A 26,292-nucleotide genomic window follows, 5' to 3' on the forward strand; every position below is an offset into this window, starting at 1 on the left:
GCTTAGCAGTTTCTTTGAAGTGCTGCCCATTAGAATTATGGAAAGAAGGCCGGATGCGGTGGCTCATTCCTGTAATCCCAGCACTTTGGGAAGCTGAGGCGGGCAGATCACCTGAGGTCGGGAGTTTGAGACCGGCCTGACCTACATGGAGAAACCCTGTCTCTACTAAAAATACAAAATTAGCTGGGTGTGGTGGCGGGTGCTTGTAATCCCAGCTTCTTGGGAGGCTGAGGCAGGAGAATCACTTGAACCCGGGAGGCGGAGGTTGCAGTGAGCCAAGATCCTGCCATTGCACTCCAGCCTGGGCAACAAGAGCAAAACGCCATCTCAAAAAAAAAAAAAAAATTATGGAAAGACAAGAAATATGGAAGGAGTTGTGATTGGATATACTGAGGTTAAAGGATAAAATGAAAGGTGTATCTTGTAGTATATGAAGGCAGTATGGTTAGATACTAAGGAAGAACTGCATCCTTGTATTTTTTTAAAAAAAACTTACAAGTAGTAAGTGTTGTTAAAATTTATGACTCAACCTTCATACTCGTCTTTACATATTTAATATGTTGAAAAAAATATTCTCTTAAAAGGAATAAATGATTAGGTTTGCTGCCCTGTGTGAGAAGACATCAGTGATTGGAGATTGACTGTGATTAGTAATACATTATGAATGGTAGTGGATTGAATGTTCTATGTGCACGGACCTTTGAGTGATTGTAAACAAACAGTTGATTTTCCCTTGGTGCTTTGCATGTGTAGGAATGATAGACGCACTGACCTACTGTTTATCTCTGCATATCTTTTAGACAGTGAGATATTAGCCAACAGACTCAATTCAGGAGACCAGAGTTTTTTTGCATTTTATTTTGCTACTGTTCCTCACCTAGTTCCTCACCTAGTTCCAAAGAGTGGGATAAAGCATTGCATTTTCTATTTCGTATTTGTCTCCTCTGAAGTTTGACACTGTAAGTCAGTGGTTCAGAGTCTTCTAGGGGTTTTGTTAAAACCCGGATTATTGGGCCCCCCCACCTCCAGAGGTACTGATTTAGTAGATGTGGGGTAGGGGCCAAAAAAGTGCATTTCTAATCAGTTTCCAGGTGATGCTGATGATACTTTTCTGGGGACTGCCCTTTAAGAATAGCTACTGTGCACTGTTGACAATAGCAAAGCCATGGTATCAATCAAGGTGCCCATTAATGATGAATAAAGAAAGTGTGGTACACAGATACTATGGAATACTACACAACCATAAAAAAGAACAAAACCATGTCCTTTTGCAGCAACATGGATACAGCTGGAGGCTATTACCCTAAGTGAGTTATTGCAGAAACAGAAACCAAAATACCACATTTTCTTACTTGTAAGTGGGAGCTAAACATGGGGTAGGTACCACATGGATATAAAGATGGGAACAACAGACACTGGGGACTCCAAAAGGGTCAGGAGGAAGGGGAGCAAGGGTTAAAAAATTACAGATCAGGTACTGTATTCACTGTTTGGGTTATCGGTTCAATAGAAGCCAAAACCTCAGTATCACACAATATATCAAGGTAGCAAACCTGCACATGTACCCTCTGAATCTAAAATAAAAAATAAAAATTTACAAAAAGAATTGCCATTGTGAAAACTCTTATTTTTTGTTTATTTTTATTTTTTTGAGATGGAATCTTGCTCTGTCGCCAGGCCAGAGTGCAGTGGCGTGATCTCAGCTCACTACAACCTCCACCTCCCGAGTTCAAGCTATTCTCCTGCCTCGGCCTCCCAAGTAGCAGGGACTACAGGTGCACGCCACCATGCCCACCTAATTTTTGTATTTTTAGTGGAGACAAAGTTTCATCATGTTGGCCAGGATGGTCTCGATTTCGACCTCGTGATCCGTCCACCTCGGCCTCCCAAAGTGCTGGGATTACAGGCATGAGCCACCCCGCCTGGCCCCTTATTTTTATTTTTTATTTTTTTGGAGATGGAGTCTAGCTCTGTTGCCCAGGCTGGAGTGCAGTGGCATGATCTCGGCTCACTGCAACCTCCAACTCCCTGGTTCAGGCAGTTCTCCTACCTCAGCCTCCTGAGTAGCTGGGATTACAGGTGCATGCCACCACACCCGGCTAATTATTGTATTTTAGTAGAGGCAGGGTTTCACCATGTTGGCCAGGCTGGTCTCGAACTCGTGACCTCAGGTGGTCCGCCTGCCTTGGCCTCCCAAAGTGCTGAGATTACAGGTGTGACCCACCGTGCCCGGCCATAAAAACTCTTAATTTTAATGAAACCAAGGAACTGTAATATTAAATTTATTTAAGGAAAAGATGCATAGTATTTACTAGTATTTAGATTAAACTTTATATTGGTTCTCTCTCTCTCTCTGAATGTTACTTATTACATTAGGTGACCCACAGGGAATATTCACTTAAAATTTTGTATTTCTTTGGTCAAAGAATGGTTATCACTTGGTGATTGGCATTTTGTAACTTTTCACAGACACATTAGTTATTGCTGTTGGGCTGAAAGCCACTTTTGTACTAGCAGAAAATACCTTGCTTTATTTTGTTTAACATTTCAAGCAAAGATAGAGTTTTAAAAAAAATTGTTCTTAACTGAGATAACAATTATTTCACCAAATGAGTATTGAAACTTCTAAAACCAATCTGAAGCCAGTACAACCTCTTTGCCATTGCCAGCTGTGCATGTTGCTATGGAAACTCAGTAGGGACTAGCAGGATTACTGTTGTGAGGACCACACCTGGTTTATTTGCATCCAGTTTAAGTTAGGGAACATTTCAAAAGAATAAAAGGTCTCAAGATGTGCCAGTGGACAGCAAGAAAGAGCTTGTTAGTTTGTAACCATCATATTGGAAGGGTGGGTAGGTTTTTCTTATTCCTTACAGTTCCTGGTTGGGAGGGTTTGGTGGACGTGTTAAAAATTTGTTTTGTGTATTCATTTCTCTCAATTTTTTGCTATTACGGTATTTTTTGGTTTTGTGTGCTTTTTGTTTTAGGTATTTCTTCTTGTAATTTTAATTTTTTTTTTTCATTCTCTTAAAGAACTTAAAGTATGGACAGATCAAAAATTTTTAAGAGGAAAGAATTTAATTTATTTTCATTTGTATTATGTAATAAAATGTCTTAATAAGGATTTGACCACTGTTAGCTATGGTAGAATTTTATGTTGATCTCTGATTTTAAGTAGTATGAGCCACTATGCTCCCCTTCACTCCCAAAAACAACTCCTTCCCCCCACCCCCAACCCCACCGCCACCCCCACCCCTGGGACGGAGTCTTGCTGTGTCACCCAGGCAGACTGAAGGGCAGTGGCATGATCTCAGCTCTCTGCAAACTCCGCCTCCTGGGTTCAAGCGATTCTCTTGCCTCAGCCTCCTGAGTAGCTGGGATTACAGGCACACGCCACCACACCTAGCTAATTTTTTTTTCTTTTTGTTTGAGACAGAGTCTCACTCTGTCACCAGATTGGAGTGCAGTGGCGGGATCTCTGCCCACTGTTGAGTCTCTGCTCTGACACCCTGCTTCAAGCGATTCTTCTGCCTTAGCCTCCTGAGTAGCTGAGATTACAGGCACGCACCACCACGCCTGGCCAAGTTTTGTGTCTTTAGTAGAGACGGGGTTTCACCATGTTGGCTAGGATGGTCTCGATCTCCTGACCATTTGATCCGCCCGCCTTGGCCTCCCAAAGTGCTGGGATTATAGGCGTGAGCCACCATGCCTGGCCAACGACTCCTTTTTAAGAAGACACTTTGAACTGCATTTGATTTTGTTTGTACCATTGCATCTCAGCTGTTAGTTCAGATTCATGAAATAGGAACATCACTGAATGTATAGAAAAAAGTTATGTGGGCCAGTTATATGAGCACTGAATATGGATATATACAACTTACATAGTTTTCATTAATTAGTTATACTACTCAGTCAGTTACACTGACTTATACCAGTTATACTAATTATGTTAAATCAAAAATAGCCATAATAGTACAAGTATATGGTAAATAAGAGTCATAGTGTGTACCATTTCTTCTTTATTGATTTAGGTTGTTTGAATTCTGTCGATCAGGATTCTGAGGCCTCATGACAAAGAGGGGGATGGTCAACGAGTGATAGTGAATTTTCACACCTGTGTACACCAAGTTTTGGTCTTTCTCATTTTCTAAATACAAAATATAATCTTACATCTTTTTTCAGAATACTTTACATCCATAGCAACCTGTATGGATCTATTGCTATCTATATCATCTATCTATGTATATATATAAAGCCAGTAGATAACTTGTATTGTATATTAAGGGGAGGTTAATGTCAAATTTGGAGATCAGGTTTTTTTGTGTGTGTGTTAGTGAAATGCACCCTTAAAAAAAACCTGAGTAGACTGTTTTATCCAGCTTCATGAAAGAATAGCACCATACGACATATGTTCAAAGAACTTTCTGATTTATCTCCATGTTCCTTTAGTAAGGGCAGGTACTAGTTATTTCTGCTTTGCAGGTGAGGAAATAGGCACGAAAGGTGCCTGCCTAAAGCAGCTAATCTAAATGTGCCCCGATGGATAGTCCAGTGTCCCCCACTGTGTGTAATTGTTCTCTCTTTAAGTGTTAGGTTATTTTATACAGCTTACTCAGTTTTGCCTTTTTCTCTTTTTGTGTTCATAGACTGGAAAAGTAAGAAGAGCTTTCCTGCCTTTTTAATTACCAAACTACTCTCAGTTTTCAGTGAATCAGTTCAAAGAAAGAATGCAGTCTTTCTATACCTGGTAAATATTTTCTGCTAAATAAAGCTATTAATTTAGTAGCATCTGATAAATCCAGGTGTTATGATGATTGCCTTTAATTTTGTGGAATGACTATTAAAATGACTTGTCATATATATATATTTTTATTTTTCACTCTGAAATTTGTTTGATATTTATTGATATGAAGGAGTGATGCTTGGGATGCCTGTGACCCAGCCAGCAATGGAAAATAGTTTAGGATTGGCCCTAGTTCTTAGACACTGGTCTGTTTTGAAAAAGTTGTGAAATCAGTGGAAATAGGGTATATAAATAGATTTTTCATATCATCTTTATTCTGTGACAGTATATCATTAGCATTAATCCCTGTATGGTAGTTGAATAGAAGCACTTTGTAAATAATAGTTTTATAAAATTAATGTAGTAATGAGAATATATAATCTACATTTTACCATTTTACAAATTACCTACGTGAAGATTAAAGAAGTAACTTGCGAAAGAAGTTCAGCTCGCTAGTGTAGAACTGAGATAGACTCCAGTTCAGAATCTACATCTGACTCCTAGACTAGTGCCTTTTTCATATTTTTGTTTTTAAGTACTTTAAGTGTAAATGTACATGCCTAAGACAATAAACAAACCATAGTGGTGTTTCACATGGATTTTTCTTTTGGTATAGCTTACAGTGTTACTATTAACAATATTAACAGCCATTAATTAACTGGTATATGCCTTTGAAACTTTCATATGTATTATTTTATTTAAGCCTACGAAGAACTCTTGAGAGTATTGTCCGTTTTACAGATGAAAAAACTGAGGCTCAGAAAGGCAGTCATATAGCTCAATATGCTAGAACTGGAGTTTAAACCTAGTTCTGTGTTATTTCAAAGCACGTTACTAAACTGTTTAGCCTGCTTATTTTTTAAATTAAAATTTGTGTGATCACAAATTCAACCCATCTCATGTTAACTAACACTGATTATGGAGTCATTTCCTCTCTTAATTGACCTATACAAAAATTCCAACATTTTAGAGAGAGATGAGGTAGTGTTGAGAAACCATATATTCCTCTGTAATGATTTTAACAAAGGGAATCATACAATTTTTATAATGTAATTCAAAGATATGAATCTTATCCCACTTTAAAAATGTTATGAAATATTTGTATAGCATAAACTATGTTGAAGTTCAAGTAAACGAATTTGGACAAGTCCAAAGGGATATTTTGTGTGACTGAACATTCATCTCATGTTTTCACTTTTAATGGTTGATAAGCAATAATTTATTTTTGCAAGACATTTTAAAAACACTTTTCAAAATTAGCTGACACCTTTAATGAAAAAAAATTGATGTTATAGAAGAGTATTATTCAGAAATTAATATAACATTTCACATCTGACTGGCCTGGGGGTAAATAAAGGCTTATTATCATGAATGAAACTGTAGTGATGAAAAGTATAGAGAAAATTTCTTCTTAGTAAAATAGCCAGAATGTCTGAGTTTGCCAAAACCAGGAGAATCTTTGCTTTAAAACCTGTCCTCATTCCCTGAGGTTCACCTTTCCTCAGGAATCTTTCATTAAGTTACTACTGCCACCTGGCTGGCCCGAAGAGGGTGGGGACACAGAGAATGTAGGCTATATATATATATATATATATATATACACACACACACACACATATATATATACACACACACACACACATATATATTTAAACGGGATCTCTCTCTGTTGCCCAGGCTGGAGTGCAGTGGTGAGATCTCCACTCACTGCAGCCTCCGCCTCCCAGGCTCACGTGATCCTCCCATCTCAGCCTCCTGAGTAGCTGGTATTACAGGCATACACCACCATGCCTAGCTAATTTGTTTGTTTGTTTGTTTGTTTTATAGAGACGGGTTTGTGCCATGTTGCCCAGGCTGGTCTCAAACTCCTGAGCTCAGGCAGTCTGTCCGCCTCGGCCTCTCAAAGTGCAGGGATTACAGGCATGCGCCACTGCACCCAGCTGAATGTGATATTTAAAATATCTCTTTTAATAGCTTATGTCATGTAACAGTTTATTCCTGGTAAGGTGTGGAGATCTTATAGCAAATAATTTTTACTTACATGCATTTTAACCTATGCTATTCAAAATGAGAAATAAGGTGCATTTGATTGCCTAGTGCCTTTCTGTTTTGGGCAGTCATATTTAGGGCTTTATACAAGGTGAGAAGCATTGACAGATAGTACTTTGATATTACTTTTTAGCAAAACTCTTTCATCTAAAGCTTGTAAAGATGATGTGAAATTTATTGAGATTATCTGTCATTATGGAAAGATTACAAAATTGATTACCCTAAGAACACTTCTACCACTCATCCTGTGAGGAGAAGGGCAGAAGGGTGGGGCAGGGCTGGAGCAACTAACAGTTCCTGGAATTCCTACTCTGTTGGGCGTATGCTAGACATGCTCACATGTATTCTTTTATTTTTAGTATACATAGAAGTGTAGAAGTATAGGAAGTAGGGCAAAAAGAAGAAAAGCGTTGTTCATGGAATTATTCCCTCCTTTTTTGTTTGAACGGTCAACTTGTTAACCCTCCACATTCTTTCTTCATCTGCTTTTGGCAGCACCAGATACAGTTGATTGTTTCCAGTCTCTGAATCATAACTGCCTGGGATTGCTGTATAGTGTTCACCTGGCCAGAGGTGCTTCTTTCTTAAGTTTTCAGAAGACAACATTTATACTTCAAATGTTATTTGAGGATTAAAACATGAGGACAAAAAGAAGAAAAAGAAAACCTCTAGTACTTCAGACGTGTTGAGATAGTCCTAACACTATTAAGCCTTTATTCTTAACTGTGTACAGTAAAGATGATTTTCTGGCCTGTGGATTGAAAGTCAGTTAAAAAGCATGGAAATATGCCGGGCGCGGTGGCTCACGCCTGTAATCCCAGCACTTTGGGAGGCCGAGGCGGGCGGATCACGAGGTCAGGAGATCGAGACCATCCTGGCTAACACGGTGAAACCCCGTCTCTACTAAAAATGCAAAAAATTAGCCGGGCGAGGCGGCGGGCGCCTGTAGTCCCAGCTACTTGGGAGGCTGAGGCAGGAGAATGGCGTAAACCCGGGAGGCGGAGCTTGCAGTGAGCCGAGATCGCGCCATTGCACTCCAGCCTGGGCGACTAAGCGAGACTCTGTCTCAAAAAAAAAAAAAAAAAAAGCATGGAAATACTCAAAAGCATCACTTAAATTTTTTTCTTGTACTAGGAGAAAATGTTTGACAGTTGTATTTATTAAATATTTATCAAGATATAATACCGTTATTTTTCTAATTCCTGATTAGTTTCAAAACATATTATCTTAATTTTAAGGATAACCTTGGGAGACAGCATAATTATTCCCATTTTTCAAATGAGAAAATTAAGGTTCAGATGTTAGATTAGGTTTTTAGTAATGCCATAACAGGGTACTACAAACAACAGAAATTTATTGTCTCTCAGTTCTGGAGGCTAGAAGTCTAGAATAAAGTATTAGTAGGTTTGGTTCTTTCTGAGGGTTGTGAAGCAGAATCTGTTCCATCCCTCTCTTGTCTTCATTTGTTCTATGTCTGTCTCTGTTCAAATTTCCCCTTTATATAAGGACAGTAGTCATACTGGATTAGGGCCAGTCCTACTGACCAGATCTTAATATTTGCAAAGCCCTATTTCTCACTAAAGTCGTATTTACAGGTACAAAGGGTGTAGACTTTAACGTCTTTTGGGGGAAGACACAGTTCAATCCATAACAATATAAGTCCTTTCCTCTCTTAAATAGTGTCTCATAAGTAGGAAAGTTCGACATAGCACGTTGTAGTGCCACTAAAATGATAGTTTTAAAAGAACATGACAATATATTTATAATACCACATTTAAATTTCATTTTCTAATATTATGTCTGGGGAGATTTTATTTTAAATTAACCAAGTTTCTAAAATATTAATAGAATTTTGGGTTGTAATGGTTTTCAAACCTTTTCTTCAAATAATAAGTGATGACACCAACTATGTAAAGTTATTCAAAACCCAGTGCTTAGATCTGGCTTTAAGTCTGAACTTCCATTAATAAAATTAGACCTTTAAAATGTGGACTCCTCCACAATATCTTGAAATGTCCATCAGAATACTGTTTAAATTGTTGCAAGAGCAATCTGACAGTGGAATATCTGTACATTTCATATTTATGTAAAAATTGTGGTTTTACCAGTGTTAATACACATCTTGTGATTAGGGATTTCTGAGTGTTGGAGAGGTCAAAGCTACACTAGGATAACCAAAAAAAACTGTATAGTGATTTGTTCATCTGCTACCTTTTTCTTTCTTTGCTTTTTTTTTTAAATTTCAAAATAATTTCAGAAGTACTGAAAAAATGAAAGAACAGTGCAAATAACTCATCCCTGGAACCTTTTGAGAGTAAGTTACTGACTTGATGCTCTGTCACCCCCAAATACTTTAGTGTTCCTACAAATAAGGACATTCTTCTTCATAGCAACAATACAAACATAAAACTCAGGAAATTAACACTGACAGATTACTATTGACTAATCTGTAGACCCTGTTCACATTTTGCCACTTGTCCCCAAAATGTCCCTTACACCAAAATAATCCAGTCCAAGACTGTGCATTGGATTTAGTTGTCATATCTCTTTACTGTTGTTCAATCTGGAATGGTTCCGTAAGTCTTTTTGATTTCTAGGGTCATGGCACTTTAGAAGAATACATTTTGTGGAGTGTTTTTGAATTTAGGTTTACCTGATGGTTCCGCATGATTAGATTCAAATCATGCCATGCATGTTTGGCAGGAGGGTCACAGAGTGATGCTGTATTCTTATTGCATCCTTTCAGGTGGTGCAAAATTTTTATTTGTTTCTTTTTTTTTTTTTTTTTTTTTGACAGAGTCTTTCTCTGTCATCCAGGCTGGAGTGCAGTGATGTGATCTCGGCTCACTGCAGCCTCTGCCACCCAGGTTCAAGCAATTCTCCTGTCTCAGCCTTCCGAGTAGCTGGAACTACAGGTGCACACCACCATGCCCGGCTAATTTTTCTATTTTTAATAGACATGGGGTTTCACTATATTGGTGATGCTGGTCTCGAACTCCCAACCTCAGGTGATCCGCCTGCCTCGACCTCCCAAAGTGCTGGGATTACTGGCCTGAGCCACTGCACCTGGCCTGTTTTTTGACTGATTGCGTTACCTTTGATCACTTAAGGTGATGTTTTTCAGTCTTCTCTTCTGTAAAGTTGTGCTTCTCTTTGTAATTAATAATTATTTTATGGGGAAACTGTAAATTTTCATCACCAAGTTTTCATTTACTAGATTTAATAGTGGTTCTCCCTCCCTCCCTCCCTCTCTCCATCCCTTCCTTCCTCCCAGATCTCACTCTGTCACCCAAGCTGGAGTACAGTAGCATAATCATAGCTCACTGAAGCTTCAAACTCCTGGGCTTAAGAGATACTCCCACCTCAGCTTCTTGAGCAGCTGAGACTACAGGTGCATGCCACCGCACCTGGCTGACTTTTAAATTTTTTATAGAGACAGGATCTCACTCTGTTGTTCAGGCTGATCTCAAACTCCTGCACTCAAGTAATCTGTCTGCCTAGGCCTCCTAAAGAGCTGGGATTACAGGCATGAACCACCGTACCTGGCCTTTTGTTATTTTTTAACTGAACTAATTACTGTGATGGTTTTCAAATATTGATTTCCTAATTATATTGTTCTACATTATTTGGCATTCTACTATAAGGAAAAGCTTTCTCTTCTCTATATTTATTTATATCTGTATGGACTCCTGAATTCCTTTAAGTAATAGTTATAATTCACTCATTTTTTTTCTTGTCCAGATTGTCTAAAATTTGGCTAATGGGAATCCCTTCAAACTGGTCTTGTATCTTTTTCACATATTCCAATAGTTTTTAAAAGTACTTCCACTAATAGTTTTTTTGTTGTTTTTGTTTTTGTTTTGAGAATCCCTGTTTTATTAATGGTAGAAAGTAGCGTTTAGAAATCAAGATGTGGGTGCCAAGTATGCTTATTGCTGTAGGGGTATTATTGCCCCCAGGCACTCCATGGACAGAACTAGAGAATAGAATATATGTATATGTGTGTGTATTTTACTTAAAGCTGTGTTTATTTCTGCATTTATATATTTTGAAAACCATTGACTTTATACCAAAACCTCTAATTCCAATTTGGTATTGTAGAGTTGATTCTAGTTTTTTCTCTGTTTAAGGTTTTAGTTCCTTTCCCCAACAGTGGTACACTTAACTCTCATTATCCTTAAAATACTTACTACAGTTTCTTTCTCCATATAACCATTCTCCTCGTTGCTGCTCCCTGCTCACTTTCCTAAGCTTGGATGCCTGCCTTGCTCAGCCCCATCTAATGACTTTTGGACTGAATTATGAAAAAAAGTTCATTTTTTAAATGACAAATATTAAATTGGACAAATTCGCTTCTACTACACCACCTTTGGTTAATTTGCTTCCTCTATTCTTATTTATTTTTAATTTGGAACCCTATTAGTTCCATGTTGATGGAAATTCTTTGAGATTTTTTTAAATTAAGCTTAATTAGGCATTTTATATTATCTTAATCTTACTCTTAGGAGCTGTTACATTTAAGGTGTTAAAGATAATTAGCTGGCTAACTAGAGATGCTCTGAACATTGATTATTTTTAATTTCAAGGCATATAATCAGTTTAAAATGAATTGCTTTCATTATATGAAAACATTCCATCATTTATGAAGAACAATAAGGACTTTTTAATGTTTTTAAGTCAATTCTGGTCTCATTTGCCTCAGCTCTAAATTCTTTTCATAGAACATTATTTATGAACAAGTAATGCCAGAAAATAAGATAAATTCCAAAAAACTCAAGGAGTAGTACTATATGTATGAAGATGATTTCTGTGCAGATTTTTTCTTACTAGAATGGTCTAGGGATAGTGATTAACTTTAGAATTTGTTAGCAAAATATAAATAGCAAATATAAAAAGAATATTTAACTTCTAAACTGTTAGAGAGGGGAAGAAAGAGGAATGAAGAAATTACATTTGATATTAAAAACCAGGAAAGAAGGGGAAGGGAGATCCACAACAAATAACAGCTAAAGTAAATAAAAACTGTAAAATGACATGATGGGAAAAGGCCAAATATCTCAGTAATCACAAAGGAAGTAGTAAATGGGTTAAACAAACTTCTACTCAGATTGGATTTTTAAAAAATGAAATGAAAATCCTGTCTATTTCTTTTCATAAGTGACACACCTAAAACCAAATGACACAGAAAAGATGATTAATGAATCTATGGAGCTATACCAGTCAAATAGTATAAAAACAAAAGAGCTGTTATACAGTAAATTCTGAGGCCAAAAAAGGGAGGGAGGTAGATAAAGGAAGATAATTTTGAAGTGACAAAGGAATAGTTTACCAAGCAGAAATGTCCATGTACATAAAAATGTTTAATATAAAATGCCTAATCAATAGACATAATTACCACGATGACAGAGATGTTAGGATTATCTGACAAGGATTTTAAAGCAGCTGTCATAAAAATGCTTCAATGAGTAATTATGGACATGCTTGAAACAAATGAAAAAAATATGAAGTCTGAGTAAAGAAATAGGCCTCAGTAAATAGAAAATATAAGGAAAAACTAAATAGAAATTTTTGAACAGCTACAATATCTGTACTAAAACTCACTGTGTAGGCTCACAACAGAATGGAGGAGACAGAGTGAACTGGAAGATGGAACAATAGAAATTACCCAATCTGAACAAGAAAGAGAAAAGAGAACAAATAATCAATGGACCCTCAGGGACCATTAGGACTAAAGCAAAAAGATCTACAACAAAAGTTCTAACTTTCATCTGAGTACTGGGAGAAGAGGAGAAAGAGGGTGGGGCTGAAAAGTACTTTCAGAACACTGAAAACTCCCCAAATTTGGTAGAAGACATATACCCGTATGGATTTAAGAAACTGAGCAAATTTCAAGCAAAAAATTTTCACCAAAAAAAAAAAATCTCCAAGACACATTTTTAATAAAACTTACATAAACTGGAGACAAAGGAAAAATCTTGAAAACAGAGAGAAATGACATCTTACCTATGGGAAAAACAATTCCAGGGATAGTGGATTTCTTAGCAGAAACCATGGAGGCCAGGAGGCCAAGGCATAGTATTTTTCAGGTAGAGAGAGAGCTCAAACTCCCCCAAATCTATATCTAGCAAAAATATCCTTCAGGAATGAAGGGGAAATCAAGACATTGTTAGGTGAAGGAAAAGAAAGAAAATTTACCTCCAGCAGACCTACCCTAAAAGAATGACTACCATAGTTTATAATGGAACTGAAAAGTTCCTATCGTTTGGTGATGTCTTGATGATTCTGGCCCTGTGTAGGCCTAGTCTAGTTTGAGTCTTAGTTTTTAACAAAAAAAATTTTAAATAGAAAAAACTCATAGAAAGGATGTAAAGAAAGAAAATATTTTTGTGCAGCTATACAACATCTTTGTATCTCCAGTGTTGGAGGTGGGGCCTAGTGGGAAGTGTTTGGATTATGGGGGTGGATCCCTCATAGCTTGGTGCAGTCTTCTTGATAGTGAGTTCTCATGGGATCTGGTCATTTTAAAGTGTGTGGCAACCCCCCTCCCCAATCTCTGTCTCTCTTGCTCCTGCTTTTGCCGTATGGCATGCCTGCTCCTGCCTTCACCTACTACCATGATTGTAAGCCTCCTGAGGTCTCCTCGAAAGCAGATGCTGCTGTGCTTCCTATACAGCCTGCAGAACCTGACCCAATTAAACCTCTTTTCTTATACATTACCCAGCCTCAGGCATTTCTTTATAGCAATGCAAGAATGGCCTAATACATACATACACCCTATGCACTAGCAGTCTCACTTCTGTGCATTTATCGCAGAGAAATAAAAAATTATGTTCACATAAAAATATGTATACAGATGTGCTTTACATATTATATGTAAGAGTCCTGTATCAGAAATGTGTTTTGTAAATATTTTCCCGCAGTGTGGACTTGTCATCCTCTGTACATCCTGTGTACGAATGTTTACAGCAGGTTTATTTTAATAGCCTAAAACTTAGAAACAGCCAAAAAGTCCCTCAATAAGTAAATGCTGAGCAAACAGTGCGGTATTGTTGAGCGTGGTGCCTCATGCCTGTAATCCCAGCTACTTGGGAGACAAAAAAGTGGGATGATGGCTCGTTCAAGACCAGCCTGAGCAACATAGTGAGAACTTGTCTCTAAAAAAAAAAATTTTTTTTTTTTTTTTTAATTAGCCAGGTGTGGTGACGTACTAGTAGTCCTAGCTACTTGGGAGGCTAAGGTGGGATGATCAATTGAGCCCAGGAGTTCGAGGCTGCAGTGAACTATGATTACACTACAGCACTCCAGTCTGGGCAACAGAGAGATACCCCATCTCTTAAAAATAAATAAATGAATAAACCCTGAAATTAAAAAGCAAACTATGGGACATCTGTACCACGGAATACTTAATATTCAGCAAGAAAAAGGAATAACTATTGATACACACAAAAGCTTGGTTGGATCTCAAAGGCATACATAATGCCGAGTAAAAAATGCCAATCTCAAATGGTCATGTTACGTATGTTTCCACTTGTATAACGTTACCAAAATGACCAGCTATAAAGGTAGATAGTAGATTAGTGGTTGTCAGGGATTAGAAATAGCCTGAGGGATAGGAGTTGGTGTGACTGTCATGGGGTAGCAGGACAGAATTCTGTGTGATGAAATAGTTCTGTATCTTGATTGCAATGATAGTTACAGGAACCTGCACATGTGACCTTAAAATGAAGTAGAAGTATACTTTATATGAAGATCAGTTGTTTGGATTTAATATATGTAGTTACATAAGACGTAACCAGTGGAGAAATTAATGAATGGTACATGGGATCCATCTTTGAAGATTCCTTTGCATTTCTAATAATTTCAAAATAAAAAGTTAAAAGCAAAAGAGAGGGATATAATAATTGCTATAGGATTTCAGAGAAAGAAATAGTTCCTTAATAACTAGGAGAATGAGGGAAGACCTGAGGCCATAGCTTTTGAATAGTTTTTGTAGGATAGGTAAACTTTTCATGAAACAATACAGGGAAAAGAAGGGTATTTTGGACAGATTGAGGTTAATAAATGTTTATAGAATGACTACCACTATATTATTATTAAGAAATGTTAGGCCGGGCGCGGTGGCTCAAGCCTGTAATCCCAGCACTTTGGGAGGCCGAGACGGGCGGATCACAAGGTCAGGAGATCGAGACCATCCTGGCTAACACGGCGAAACCCCGTCTCTACTAAAAACACAAAAAATTAGCCGGGCGAGGTGGCGGCGCCTGTGGTCCCAGCTACTCGGGAGGCTGAGGCAGGAGAATGGTGGGAACCCGGGAGGCGGAGCTTGCAGTGAGCTGAGATCTGGCCACTGCACTCCAGCCTGGGCGACAGAGCGAGACTCCGTCTCAAAAAAAAAAAAAAAAAAAAAAGAAATGTTAATAACATCTGATTAGGCTGAAAAAACTTTAATTTATTGGATGTATCTTTAGATTTCATATCTGATATAGAACTCTGGGATATTTGTTACCCTTGTGTTGTCACACAGATTCTGGAAGCCTGAGTGTAACAGATAGAGAGAAAACATAAATTACCAGTATCAGAAATGAAATGGAACAGTTCAAAAAATGGATGGAAATAATCAAAGCTGCCTGGGTTTTAAGCAAAACAAGGCTTATTTTTTCATGGATTTATGAAATTGAATCAGAGAATAAGTCACATTTTATTTGTTGAAATAGGAGAACTCTAATATTATTTTTATTTTTTGAGATGAAGTCTCACTCTGTCACCCAGGCTGGAGTGCAGTGTCACGGTCTAGGCTCACTGCAACTTCTGCCTCTTGGGTTCAAGCAATTCTTGTGCCTCAGCCTCCTGAGTAGCTGGAACTGTAGGTGCACACCACCACAGGTGACTAAATTTTTGTATGTTTAGTAGAGATGGGGTTTCACCATGTTGGCCCGGCTGGTCTTGAACTGCTGACCTCAGGTGATCTTCCTGCCTTCGCCTCTCAAAGTGCTGGGATTAGAGGCATGAGCCACCACGCCTGGCTAGAACTCTAATACTAGACAACAATGTCAAGACAACTTACTGTATAGGCCTGTGTTAAAACTCCATAGTGACCTATTCTTTTTCTCCCTGGAATGTTCACAGTTTGTAATTACACATTTTGGTGATTGCTTAATATTTCTATTATTCAATTACAAACTTTCTGAAGCTTGTCCTTGCCGAGACCAGTGGAGACCCTAACCCAGCAGCACCAGAGGAATTAAAGACACACACACAGAAATACAGAGTGTGGAGCGGGAATCAGGGGGCTGACAGCCTTCAGAGCTAAGAGCCACGAACAGAGTTTTACCCACATATTTGTTGACAGCAAGCCAGTGATAAGCGTTGTTTCTATAGATTATAGATTAACTAAAACAAAGGGATGGGAAACAAAGGGATGGGCTCTGGCTAGTTATCTGCAGCAGGAACCTGTCCTTAAGGCACAGTTCGCTCATACTATTGTTTTTGGTTCAGGAACACGTTAAGCGGTTTTCTGCCCTGGGTAGGCCAAGTGTTCCTTGCCCTCATTCTGGTAAACCAGCAACCTTCAGCGTGGGTGTCATAGCCATCAAGAGCATGTCACAGTGCTGCAGAGATTTTGTTTATGGCCATTTTGGGGGCCTGTTTATGGCCAGATTTGGGGACCTGTTCCCAACACATTCTTGTCTTCCCAATTCCTATCCCTGTGCCTGAAAACACTTAGTAAATACTTGTTGAATCTATTAATGATTGAAATCAATGACTTGGCAAAACACTTTAAACTAGAATGAAAGAAATACAGTCATGGAAGTAAAGAAACAGTATGGTAGGATAGGATCATGTAGGATAGGATAGACAGATAAGTTTAGTGAAATGGTAAAACTTTAATAGAGCTACACAGAGATTTAAGCTTTTACAACCAAGAAATTCAGGATTGGATTTTGTAATATGTTTAAAGAATGCCAGATTGTTAGAGTGAACAGTAGATGAGCTATGTATATAGGTGTAAAAATGTAATATAGCACAGGTTAAAAGAGACCAGAAACGTGTCATTTCAAACTGCTTTCCACTAGTTTGGTAGCTTTCTCAGTGAACCACCACTTAAATGACTTAATGAGATTAACTGACAGCCCATTCCTGTTTGAAGCACTGATTCCCTATATAGCATGCTGAAGACTTACTTCATGGTATGTCTACCAGTTGAGTTGTAAAGTTATCAAGAACCATTTACTTGTTTGAGCTCCCAATACTGTTCATGCTAGTTGTACTAATTTTAATCACACTATTTATTTATTATTTATTATTATTATTTGGGATCCAAATTCAAAGGAAAGGTGTTGGCCCCCAAAATTGGTGAATGAATGCATATTTGTATGCTTTGGGTTAAAATACAATGATTATGTATATGTGTTTATGATATTTAGGTTGACTGTTTTGTTCAATCAGCCAACTAACTACTGATCGGAGTCTCATGGGATAAGAATTTTTACCCATTTTATTTTATTTGTCTTCCTCTCATGCCTCCGTAGTGTGCCTGAGTCCCCAACCCCCACCATACCTCGGCTCTGTGTTTATTAACTAGGCCTCAGTTTACTTTTTATGAAGATTGTCCTTCAGATTGCTTGTTATGAATAGCCACGTTGATAAAGTACATTTCTTTCATGGTATCTGCCCATCTAGATTTTTAGTAAATGATAGAAATTCCATTAAGTATTTTAAAAGATTTTTTTAGGGGGGAGGGGACACTGAGAGCCCCATAATGTAACCTTCGAGGGTATCATTTACATAGTCTGTGATGTAGTTGACAAGAATGGTGGCAGCGCCAATACCTGTCACTTGATTCTGAGTCTAAAATTTTCAAATCCTGAAATGTTCTTTCATATTTGGTGGGCATTAGTAAAATGATTTTAGGCTGTACATGCGTGATGGCTTTTTTGGACTTTTTTGTAAATAATTGTTGATAATATTTGAGGTACTAAGTATTTTTATTAGTGAGTGTTGAAATATCATTGTTTTCTGTAAGTTAATAGGATGCTAAATTATTGGTAGATTGGAAAAGAGACAAAGGTTGGAAAAGATAATGGTGTACTGTTGAGATTGCCTGGGGTGAAACCTGTGGAACTAAAAGATACAGACACCCCCCATGATACAGAAAGGAGGTAACAGGGAATAATTGTTGAGTCAGACATTTCTACTTGTTCAACTAGGTAGACGGTTAGTACAGAATAGAGGGTACAAATGGCTGTTCATATAGAACATGACCAGGCTGGATGTTAATGATTTAGTAAGGTAAAGTATAGGCCAATGTCAGTTCACTCTCACATAAAAAGTGTGTTTCAAAACACTAGTTTGTGATTTAGTTGTCATTGCCCTCAATTTCATTTCTAATGATACCTACACTGGCCCATAAGATCATGAGTGTAAAAATATTTTAATACTAGTAGTGTTGGCTGGGCATGGTGGTTCACGCCTGTAATCCTAGCACTTTGGGAGGCTGAGGCGGGCGAATCACGAGGTGAGGAGTTTGAGACCAGCCTGGCTAACATGGTGAAACCCCGTCTCTACTAAAAATACAAAAATTAGCCTGACTTGGTGGCAGGCACCTGTAATCCCAGCTACTTGGGAGGCTGAGGCAGGAGAATCGCTTGAAACCAGAAGGCTGAGGTTGCAGTAAACCGAGATTGCACCACTGCATTCTAGCACAGGCAAAAGAGCGAAACTCCGTCTCAAAAAAAAAAAAACAAAACAAAACTACCAGTTTCTGGGTCCTGGAAGAGCATTTGTCCCCTCTTTTAGGAGGAAAAAAAAAAAGCCTACATTTTAGGCATAGTTGTGAAATACATGAATTTGAATTTGCCCTTTCAGCTCCTTTTTATACTTCCATATGTTACTACTATTTCCTATTATTACTACCTTCTATGAACCCTTTGCCCCCATTACCCCACCCCCAATCCAGGTCCTCTAAATATCAGTTATTTTATTATTTATTGGCCTCTTCTCTAGTAGAAACTAGAGACTGTTCTCTAGTAGAAACATTGCCTCACTAATCAACTCCTAAACTAGGTGTTAAATGAAGCGGTGGGATTGGATTAATTCATGCTCAAGTGTGAATGACCCACAATCCCACAAACCTCTTAAAAATGGTTTTCCTTTGTACAAAGGGTGTTCTTTCTAGGTTAAGTTTTAATCTAATTGATTCTTTGCTATTATTTCAGACAGATGACCAAGTGAAACAGACATTTGAACTTTGTGGGAAAAGCTGTTATTTTCTTCTTTTGGACATAAATGTGCCATGGTTGGGGAGTACAGGCAAGAGATGGTGACCATCCCTCTCCCAATCCATCTATAGAGGCTTGGACAAGCTCCTGGTGTTTAAACTTCCCCTCTAAAATTAGTAAGGTACTTAGATCAAAAGTGGCAGAAAGGGACTTTTCTCGCCTTTCCTTCCCACTTTAGCAAAGCGAGCTTTTTTGTCTGGGTGAGCTTTGCAGTAGAGGGGAAGGGGGTCCCACTCTAGATAGTATCCTGTGTGGGCTGGTAAACTATAGCCTCTCTGCTACAGGTCCTGTGGGCCTCTCTTAGCCTGAGGCTGTTTCACTAAGAAGGTGCCGCTCCTGTTGGGTACAGACACACTCCTTTGTCAGCGATGACTGGCTCCAAGTCATCCTTAGCTAATACATGAAAGACCACACTGGCACTAGAAAGGTAGTTTAAAGATGTTATTACATAAAGTAGAAAAGAGCAGATGGTAAGTTGCAGAAATATCCCATAATAAATGCAAACAGTAAATTTAAAATTTTGTAAAGGCAGAACAGGAGGGAAATAAACATTTATTGATCTACTGTAATCTAGTCACATTCACCACTGCTTTTCATCTTTTCTCACCAAGGAGAATTTGTATAATCTAACATATTCTACCTTAAAAACTCATTTGAAATTTGTGTTCTCTTCTATAATGTATTCTTATTTTAATAAAAGTGCTGCGAAATATTAAATAAGATCGATGCTTTCAAAAGATGTACCGTGTTTATCCAATGATTTGATGTCTGCACTGGCACAACTGCATCACATTCCTCCAGTCCACGCTCTTGTCTGAGAAGCATGAAAAATTTATCTCACAATAACCTCATGAAAGGGATATCATCATTTTATAGATGAGAAAATTAAGGCTGGAAGAGGGAAGGAACTTAAACAGGTATTACAGGTACTAAATGGCCGTGTTAAGTTTCTCCCCCAAAGTCTCTCCTCTTAAGCATTTTGTGATTCTGTAAAACACTAAAACTGGTAATGCAGAGTGCTGATCCAAAAGTTTAAGGTTTTTGGTCCTCTACTGACTTGCAAGGGAATCTTTTTAAAGGCTCCTTATTAAAATCTGTCTTTCATTTCCTCATATGCATGTTGAGTTTAATTTCAACCTTAATGTTGGGAAAAGGTGCATACATATTTTTAAAATCAGACATTTGATATTCTTGAAGACTAGTTCTAAATAAAAGCAGTTATTAATGGGATGACACCTTTGAGAACTCTCCTCAAATCTAGTGCACTCTTCTGTGTATCTGTACACACCTGACTTGTAAACACATTGTCTTTGCCGCCATTTACTGGTTTCTTCACCACACTGAAAACAAACCATTCAGTCTGCTGCTTTACCACCTCCCAGCAATTCCCTACGTGTGTAACTCATCCATAATGCATAGGAATAGCCAAGAGCATAGATTCTGATGTCAGAAAATTCTAGTTTTAAATCCTGACTCCAAATTACTGGTGTGACATTGGATAAAGTGTTTTAGTTCTCTGTGCCTCAGTTTTCTTACTTTAATAATAATTAAGGAAAGAAAGGGGTAATAATGCTTATTACTCCATGGAGGTTTTGTAAATCTTCTCCTGAATTGTCTGTGATGATTAGACTGTTGTCATTGTAATACCTGAAAAATTTTGGGTAGATGACTTACCTTGTAAATGTACAAGGTACAAATGTACAAACATATAGTTTAGTAAGGATTATATATGTGTGTATGTTCATTAAGTGAAATTTATTTCAGAATACCAAGTAATTCCACAATTAACATGGCCCACCCTTTGACAATAGAGATTCTAAGTAACAAACTGTCTTCTTTCTACTTGAGATTTATTTCATGGGGAAAGGATACTGCATAATATGTAGATTCAACTAATCTATTCTGCTAATTTGGTAGTATAAAAAGATTTGTAGATAATGAATTTCTATACTCTTTAAGATACACACCTTGCACTGCTTCTGGGTTTACTGTTGCCGTGTCTTAAAGTGGGACTTTCTCTTGACAGAAGTGTGTTAAGAATTGGAAAATTCCCTATCAGTAGACTAGCACCATCTTGACAGCCTTGTGTTCTGCTTCTACCTTGCTAATTGTTTCCTTGGGATTATTTGGATTGTGTAGAAAGCTTTTTGCAAATCCTCTTATTACTGAAGTCATTGTTGCCAGCAGGAATAAGATTAAAGGTGCTTAAGTCTGTAGAGTTGTTTCTAATTTGTACGTGTCATTTCAGTGGCATTTTAACAGAACTCTGTCTCCTGTATCTCCCTTCTCCCCCGGTACTATCTCCAGTTAGGTCCAAGAAGCCAGGCCATTGGAAGAAGCCTCATTTTATCCTCCTAATTATTATGCTGGCACTCAGGAGATAATTTTTCCCTTCATGCACTGCCAATTAATATGCAAATAACCTGATAAATATTTATGCAATGATTTAAATTATGCAGGGAGTGCTTTCAGTATATTCTGTAAATGAATTGTTCATGGACTTCAAAGTGCTGGCTGCTGTGCTAACGAGGAGAGATTTGCATAAGGCCCTAATCACGCGCATACTGATTAAGCTTCATTATGGAAACTGCCAGCTGCAATCTTTGTTTCTATTTTATTACAAAAAGAGGAACTTTTTCATGCTTCAGTTGCCTTGACAATGTCAGTCGTAGCTGGTAGGAGAGACTAAAACTCCTCTGAGCAACTGAAGTTTCCTTATTCAGTTGAAGATTGCTATGGTGTAACAGAAGTTGTATTTTGCTTTTCCCCTTAATCCACTTTCCACCCTACCCAACCCCCCTTTTTTCTTAAGAACATAGTGTAGATTTGTTAGAAATAGTAGTACCTTCTTTCCCCACCCCAAACTGCTACCTGTTTCTTCCTTGTTTGGACTCTCTGCTCCTCTAGAAGATTTCACAGCAATGCTGGACTGCAGTGACTATATTCTAGGTGGGTACCAGCACAGTTCTTTTCTTAGAAGCTTTAATATGGAAATAGCGTGTGTCGGGTTGACTATGCATAAATGCTTAATCGCATATGCAGCCTATGTGGGGGGAGGGGGAGAGTTGGACTGAGCAGGGAAGGAGGAAAGCATTTGCAAAGCACAAGCTTACTTGAATTTGCAGTAGGTCCCTCCTTGTGACTAGCTCTTCTGGTTCAGAGGGTATTGTTAGTAAATACAGTGAATTTAGAGTTCAGCTTGAATGAATATTTTTGCTTTTTGGAAATTCCTATTGAGAACATTTCACGTAGTTATAAAAACATCTTAAATCTGAAACAAGGCATAACTGTACATAGATATTAATATTAACATATTAATAAAAATGTTTTCCATACCTAATGAGAACATCTTGTACAAAAACCAAAATGCTCAGTGAAAAATAAGGTTGAGTCACAGTGCAGAATAGTTTTCATAAATGTTAATAAAGAGGGTAACTTATACCCTCTTTAAATTAGTTCTTTTGATCTATTTATTTCCAGATTTTAGAAACTATTAACTGTTCTCAGATTTTTGCTAGGATTCGTTTTCTTTTTAATTTTTTTGAAATAAACTATATACTCTAGATAACTGCAATTTTAAATGTTTGAAAACCTTTTTAGAGTTTTCTCTATAGAACAGCAAGGCTTTTGGACTGGAAGGATGTCCAGCTTCAATTTATTAAAGCCATCGTTGGTGATGGAGATTTCAAATAAATCAAGGCACTTTGATTTTTAGATATATGGTGGCTAATGGTGGTCGTATTTTGTGTGGAGTTCTGTCTGTTTATATGCAGAATTATTGAGACTTTTTTTAGTTACTCTAGTCACCTGGAAAGTTAAAATGATATGAACTCCAGGACGTGGATATCTTACATTTAAAACTTTTGCAAACGACTTTTTTCCTATATTGTCATTTTCCGCACTTGAAAATTGAAGCTGCTCCTGTCACCTTCATAGTTGCCAAAGATAAAGTAAAATGATACTTCTGAAAATGTTTGAATTCTTGTGCAGAAGGCATGGCCTAAACCCAGGGTAGCAGTATCTGCCCAGCACAGTAAAAGCCACTATGTAAAGTTTGAGTGACAGAAACAACAAATTTATGTCAGGAATTCAGTCTTGTATTTACTCTTTGACATTTACTTAGTTAGGAATTCAAAAAAAGGAAAGAAAAATACCTTTTTGAAATATTTTTAACATTTCATTTTAGAATTAGAAATTATATCTCTTACTTTCAGTTAATAGTAAATATTATTTAAAGTCTTCCCATTGTTGTGCAATTCTACTTTTGTGTGTATGTGAAGTAATGTTTTATTTTTGTGTGTATGTGAGATAATTTTGTTAAATGCTTTTGAAGCTCTTGACAGTTCAGTAGAAGAATCTGAGAAGATTCATTTAAAACACATAATCTTTATTATCTGTGACATAATCTTTAATTTATAGATGGGAAAATCAGAATATGAATTATACAAGGTCAGGCTCATGACTTGTTAAGAATTATGCTGCTTTATTTCTGCAGTACCTACATATGTGAGAAAACTGTTAACTCCTTTTATGAATGTTAACTGATTGATCATTTTTTCCACTTTCCTTTAAAATTCATTTAAAGGAAGCATTGAGCAGTATGGATGCTAATGGTATATTCTGTTACATTTATTGTGATCTCTGTTGACTTTCATGAGATTTTGGTTGTCATTCAGAAAGCTGATTTTTCACTAAGTTGTACACCTGTTCCTTTCAAACCTTAGTATGCTTTCAGATGATATTTAAATTTCTCTGGACAGTGAGGAGAAGGAAATTGTAGAACTGCCCTCATTTATGACCACAAACATATGAATTTTAACCCTTTGAACATCAGAAGACCAAACCAAAGTTATGACAGAACTGCCTTAGCCCATAAGACAAGCATCAGTTGCAGAAACTTACTGTATTAGAAAAGCTATTACACATCTTCTTGTTGGAAATGAAACTTATAAAAGAAAGACTCCTGATTTTTTTTCCCTCATCTATTGTGCATGGGGATAATTCCACTGTGAAGAACATGGTTGAGAATTCTATCTAGTGATTGTTTTGATTTCCTAGTTAGATGTTTAAGCAGATGACAAAATGTGCTCTTTGGACAAAAACACAATATAGTTTAAACATTTGTTCTCTGTTAATAACTAAAGTTAAATGATTCTTAACTTATTTAACCACTAAATAAGTTAATGGGGGGAAAGGCAGAACTTATTTGACAGTAAACTTGTTTGATTATAAATATTCTAAGTTTGAGTTTACAGTAGTAGAATAAGAGATACATTTATGTATATTCCGTTTCTTACCCTTTCAAAGAGTTAGAAGGAAAACAGAGTTCTTGTCTCTTCTCTTAATGTATTTTCTGGAATACCTAATATTGCTTGATGAAAACTTTTTACTGCAGAAATAAACCTTCATTAAATAGATAACCCAGAAATGATAAACCCAAATTAGCAGTTTCATTTAGGATATTGAGGTAGTATTACTTTAAGTGGGTGTGGTTGTGTTGCAGTTTTGAAATTATTAGATATATCTGTTACGCCTTATGGTACAACTTCTTGTGCAGGTTTATAGTTGAGGTATGAATTTAATATGTTCTCACTTTGACTTGTTTAGTTTAGTTAGGGAGGGGAGTAAATTTGGAGATAATTTATCTTAGACGTGTTTTCTTTTAGTTCATAGGTTGAGTTACTGTCCCATCTATTATCAAGATTACCAGTGGGTTGTTTTAGTTATAATGAATGAATATCATTGCATATAGAAAAAGATACTTTATTTGGGAATAACATTTTATTTTGTGAGGTGCTTCCCCCCTTTCCAGTTTTACTTCATGTTACAAAGCATTTATTCCTTTTACATATCAGACTTTCTAATTTTTTTCGGGTTACAGTTCTGCTGTCTTTCTTTAAAGAATCTTAAAATTATTTAAAAAGAGTTTATTTGTGAATCCCTTCAGGGTCTGGGGAATTTTGAATTTCTTCCAGATAACCTTTTATTACACTTCCTAGTATTTTAGCCAGACATGTATACACCAGGTCTTCTTAAACTCTATAACATTAGTTAACCCTTTTTTTGGCCACAGTTTTGCCTCCTCAATCCCATCTCCATCCCCAGTTTTTTAAAAACCTCATTCACCTCTGATTTATTGCAGACTCAAGAATGAACAATCCATCAGAAACCAGTAAACCATCTATGGAGAGTGGAGATGGCAACACAGGTAAGAGTTTTCTGATCTACCTTTTAATTAACTCTAGTAGAGCACAAAGAAGAAACTTTCCACGTAACTAGGACTCGTATTTGGCAAACACAGACCAATTTGAGTATTGAGTTGTCAAATACGATTCAGTCCTTTAGGAACTGGGAGGGATTATGTTTGTTTAAGATTACCTAACTTCCTTCTGCAGGCAGCTTTGTTGTTTTTCTTCTGTCTATCAGGCAAACTGTGCAGATGTTAGGAAAATTGTCCTTTGGCTCAGATAGTTTTGGGTATGAAATATGGGTTTACCATTTACTAGCTATGTGACTTTAGCCAATTTCCCCAGTCTTTTTGAGACTTAATTTATTCAATTACAAAATGAGGATAATATATTTCAGGTCGTTGTGAGTATTAAAGGAGATAATATATGTGGCATGTGAAGCAAAATGCCAGCTACACAGTAACCATTCAGTAAAATGTTATTTTTCTTACAGATGTTAATCAAAATAGTAAATTTTATCTGCCCTACCTTTGATATAAATTATATTAAAAGTTATGATAGTATCAGTAAGTAGTTATAAACACCCATTTCTAATACATTCTTTTATTTGGTAATTAAAAAAAATTATACTTCATTAAACCTTTTGTCAAGAGAAAATTATCATATAAATGAGAATACTGAGGCCCCATGTGAGAAAGGTAAATCCGTAAAAGATGGTTTGTCTCCACGGCTCATACTCTTGAGTCAGTATATTGCTTAGAGGGTGTAAGACTATGTATCTTTATCATCTGCCAGAGATGATACAGGGACTTCCCCGCTTTCTGGTAAAGCCATAAATCAAAATATTAAACCAAATAAGACAGTTATGGGCAAGGATTCACAGAAAGTACTTGCTTCTAAAAACTAGGTTTTTCACTTGCAGAGAGGGATCCCTTTTGACTTATCATTTTAAAAATGCTTAACTATGGGCAATGGTAAGAATGAGAGGCACTCT

At 37.1% G+C, this 26,292-nt stretch overlaps 1 protein-coding gene across 3 annotated transcripts in view; it reads left to right on the plus strand.

Moving 5' to 3' along the window:
• The window catches only part of POU2F1 (POU class 2 homeobox 1), a 185,023-nt gene that overhangs the window by 78,617 nt on the left and 80,114 nt on the right, over window positions 1–26,292 (plus strand). Inside the window, exons 2-3 of one of the 3 annotated variants that reach the window (XM_028850084.2) lie at window positions 4,647–4,747; window positions 25,253–25,318. In XM_028850084.2, the coding sequence (XP_028705917.1) occupies window positions 25,261–25,318 (58 nt within the window). In that variant the 5' untranslated portion in view covers window positions 4,647–4,747; window positions 25,253–25,260. Of the gene's footprint in view, window positions 1–4,646; window positions 4,748–21,824; window positions 22,060–25,252; window positions 25,319–26,292 lie in introns of those variants that run through there. The other 2 variants (XM_002802053.4, XM_001088884.5) reach the window with 2 other exon arrangements.

Source organism: Macaca mulatta, chromosome 1 (genome assembly GCF_049350105.2).
Source record: "Macaca mulatta isolate MMU2019108-1 chromosome 1, T2T-MMU8v2.0, whole genome shotgun sequence".
Lineage (NCBI taxonomy): Eukaryota > Metazoa > Chordata > Mammalia > Primates > Cercopithecidae > Macaca > Macaca mulatta.